The sequence below is a fragment of the Cebus imitator genome, unplaced genomic scaffold (assembly GCF_001604975.1).
Source record: "Cebus imitator isolate Cc_AM_T3 unplaced genomic scaffold, Cebus_imitator-1.0 Scaffold15, whole genome shotgun sequence".
Lineage (NCBI taxonomy): Eukaryota > Metazoa > Chordata > Mammalia > Primates > Cebidae > Cebus > Cebus imitator.
In genome coordinates, this window is record NW_016107330.1 from 6613695 (window position 1) to 6617510 (window position 3816).

The 3816-nt window shown below is 43.1% G+C and overlaps 1 protein-coding gene across 1 annotated transcript; it reads right to left on the reverse strand.

The window, feature by feature from the left end:
* Window positions 1-2662: 2662 nt before the first annotated feature.
* On the reverse strand, window positions 2663-3265 carry LOC108285740 (midkine-like). Its single transcript, XM_037730072.1, has one exon. The coding sequence runs from the start codon at window positions 3235-3237 to the stop codon at window positions 2962-2964; it is 276 nt and encodes a 91-aa protein (XP_037586000.1). The 5' UTR covers window positions 3238-3265; the 3' UTR covers window positions 2663-2961.
* Between the last annotated feature and the right edge of the window lie 551 nt (window positions 3266-3816).

Sequence of the window (3816 nt, forward strand, 5' to 3'; positions counted from 1 at the left end):
GTTTCTCAACTTACTTTGGTTAAATGCCTTTTAATCTTCTACCTTAGAAAAAAACAGCATAGATCCATATTTGCCATAAGTAAATATTTACAAATAATACAAGGATACATTAATCATTCATTGGATGTCACTCTTGTATGTTAACAAATATAGCCCTCAGTCATCTTATAAATAGCATACCCAGTGCCTTGACATTTTCAGTGGTAAGAGTCAAATGCTCATGTAGTTCTGTGTATAAAATGGCTGCAGGAATAGGATTAGGTGATGATCTGATATCATTATTTTGTTTATGAGAATCCTAGAATCCTATATTCTGTTTATCAATAATTAATATATAACCAGTTACCTACTCTTAGATATCTTTGTAAGGAAATACTGGTCAGGTCTGCTTCTTTGTTTTTTCTCTTTTCTTTTTTTTCTTCAGTAATCTTAATTACAAATTATAAGAAATAATTTGTCCTTAACTGTCAAATGTTGTTAGGAAGAGTGTAACTAGATTTCTTTTAAATTGTGTTTCTGTTTTTTTAAATTATACTTTAAGTTCTGGGGTACATGTGCAAATTGTGCAGGATTATAACATAGGTATACACATGCCATGGTGGTTTGCTGCATCCATCCCCCCCGTCATCTACATTAGGTATTTCTCTTAATGTTATCCCTAAATTGTGTTTCTTTTTAAATTTTTTTTTCTCTTTGTGAGACAGAGTCTCACACTGCCCAGGCTGGAGTGTAGTGGCACGATCACACCTCACTACACCCTTGACCACCGGGGCTTAGGTAATCCTCCCACCTCAGCCTCCTAGGTAGCTGGAACCACAGATGCCTGCCACTTTGCCTAATTTTTTGTAGAGATGGGTTTTTGTCCTGTTGCCCAGGCTGGTCTCAAATTCCTGGGCTCAAGTGATTTGCCTGCCTTGACCTCCCAAAGTGTTGTGGCTGGCCCCAAATTGTTGGTTTTTTTTGAAGAGACTGGGATCTTGCTATGTCATGTGCATGCTGGTCTCAAACTCCTATGCACAAGGGATCCTCCTGCCTTAGCCTCCAGAGTAGCTGGGACTATGGGCACATGCTACTGTGCCCAGCTTCCAATTCTTTATTTAGAGTGATACTTTTAATTGATATTGAACATGTAAGATTGATTGTTGTGCTTGGGTAAATTCCACTTTCTTTCTTTTTTAAAAAAAAATTTTTTTTTAAGACTAGTCAAGTACAGTAGTGAGAAGCGGGGAAAGAGTAGAACAAGGAGTTCGATCTGTAACTGACTAACTGAACAATCGAGATAACTCACTACCTTCGGACCAGCCAATTCCACTTTCTTAAAACAATTAGTCAATATACCATTGTTACTACTTTTTGTTTTTTTTGAGACAGAGTCTCACTCTATTGCCCAGGCTGGAGTGCACTTGTGCGATCTCGGCTTACTGCAACCTCTGCCTCCCAGGTTCAAGCAGTTCACTGCCTCAGGCTCCCAAGTAGCTGGGATTACAGGTGCCCACCACCATGCCCAGCTAATTTTTTTGTATTTTTAATAGAGATGGAGTTTTACCATCTTGGCCAGACTGGTCTTGAACTCCTGACCTCATGATCCACCTGCCTCAGCCTCCCAAAGTGCTGGAATTACAGGCATGAGCCACTGCTCCCAGCCTATTACTACTTCTTTAAGACAACTCAAATTAGCTTCTGATGAACCATTTTTGGCTTTTCAGAAACAGCTAAATACTCTATCTTGCACTTTGATGAACTGTTGTGATTCTTTAGCTCTAACAAAATTGTGAACATAAAAAATTTTTTAAAATTAAAATGGACAAGATTCCAGGCATTTGGGCCTTCTGTCAATTTAGTAGGACTGAAGGGTATTTGGGGGCCTACATTCATGCCCTCATTTTGATTCAGTATCTTGAAATCCCTGGTACGTTGCAGTTTAGGTTATATCAAAATGTGAACTCAAGGCCGGGTGCAGTGGCTCACACCTGTAATCCTAGCACTTTGGGAGGTTGAGGTGAGTGGTTCACTTGAGGTCAGGAGTTCGAGACCAGCCTGACCAACATGGTTAAACCCTGTCTCTCCTAAAAATGCAAAATTAGCCAGGTATGGTTGCACACTCCTGTAGTCCCAGTTATTTGGGAGGCTGAGGCAGGAGAATCACTTGAACCTGGGAGACATTGGTTCCAGTGAGCCGAGATTGTGCCATTGCACTCCAGCCTGGGCAATAAGAGCGAAACTCCATTTTAAAAAGAAAAAAAAAGTGAACTCAAAACTTGTACCATTTTGTTGTTTCATAATTCATTTTAAAATCAATTTTCTTTTCTAGTTGCCACTTCACATTAGCAGATGATTCTGAAAGTTAAATTCTATATCTTGTTTCAGAATTTGTGTGGTAGCAGGGCATTCACCAAAAGAGAGTGTGATAATCCCCCCCCCTCCTTTTTTTATTTGGGGTCTCAAACTCCTGACCTCGGTGACCTCAGGTGATTCACCCTCCTTGGCCTCCCAAAGTGCTGGGATTACAGGCATGAGCCACTGTGCCTGGCCTGTGTTAGGGTTTATAATAAATCTGATTTCTACCATTATTTTTGTGCTTTATTTTATTTTTATTTTTATTTATTTGTTTTTTTCTGTGAGTAAAAGATTTTTAGTGATTTTCATTTTTTGGGGGTGGTGTGGGGAAATTCAGTTTATTTAATGTGTTTCTTAGTAATGGAATCGTGGGGAAGAACAAAGTGGGCTCTGGGACTCACATTGCTCTGGGGAAGCTCAGACTTCCCAGAATCCCTTGTCCCTCCTCACTTTGGGTACTTAGGGGTGGGGCTGGGCAGTGAAAGGGACAAGGCAGGGCATGATTGATTAAAGCTAACAAGCAGACAGAAGGCACTGGCAGGTCATATCTCAGGCCAGGGAGAGGGAAGGCTTGGGCCAGGCCCCAGGTAACACTAGGAGCTCCTTGGCATCCAGGCTTGACCTCTAGTCCTTTCCCTTCCCTTTTTTGGTTTTGGCCTTGGCTTTGGTCTTGGGGGTGCAGGGCTTGGTCATGCGGATGGTCTCCTGGCACTGGGCATTGTAGTGCACCTTCTTCAGGGTGCCCTGGTGGACTTTGGTGCCGGTGCCCCCATCACACGCACCCCAGTTCTCAAACTTGTACTTGCAGTCGGCTCCAAACTCCTTCTTCCAGTTTGGAGGGGGGGTCCTACACCGGATGCGCTGGGTCTGGGCACCGCAGCTGCCGTCACGGAAACCCATGCTACAATCCTTGCTGCTGGGGGTGCAGGGCCCCTGTTTTGTGCTTTATTTTAAAGACATCATCACCATTAATTATTAACCCTTGTCTCTCTTTTTTGGCGAGAGGGACGCGGGGGCAGAGTTTTGCCTTTGTTGCCCAGGTTGGAGTGCAATAGCACAACCTCAGCTCACTGCAATCTCTGCCTCTTGGGTTCAGGTGATTCTCTTGCTTCAGCATCTGGAGTAGCTGGTATTATAGGCACGTGCCACCATGCCTTGCTAGTTTTTGTATTTCTTGTATAGAGGAGGTTTCACCATGTTGGCCAGGGTAGTCTTGAACCACTGGCCTCAAGTGATTCACCTGCCTTGGCCTCCCAAAGTACTGGGATTACAGGCATGAGCCACCACATCCAGAATGCTTTCATCTTTTTTTTTGAGACGAGGTCTTGCTCTGTTGCCCAGGCTGGAGTGCAGTTGTGTGACCATGGCTCACTGCAGTCTCAAACTTACAGGCTTATATGATCCTCTGCCTCAGCCTCCCAAGTAGCTCGGATTACAGGTATGTGCCACCATGCTCAGCTAATTTTTTTTTTTTTTTTT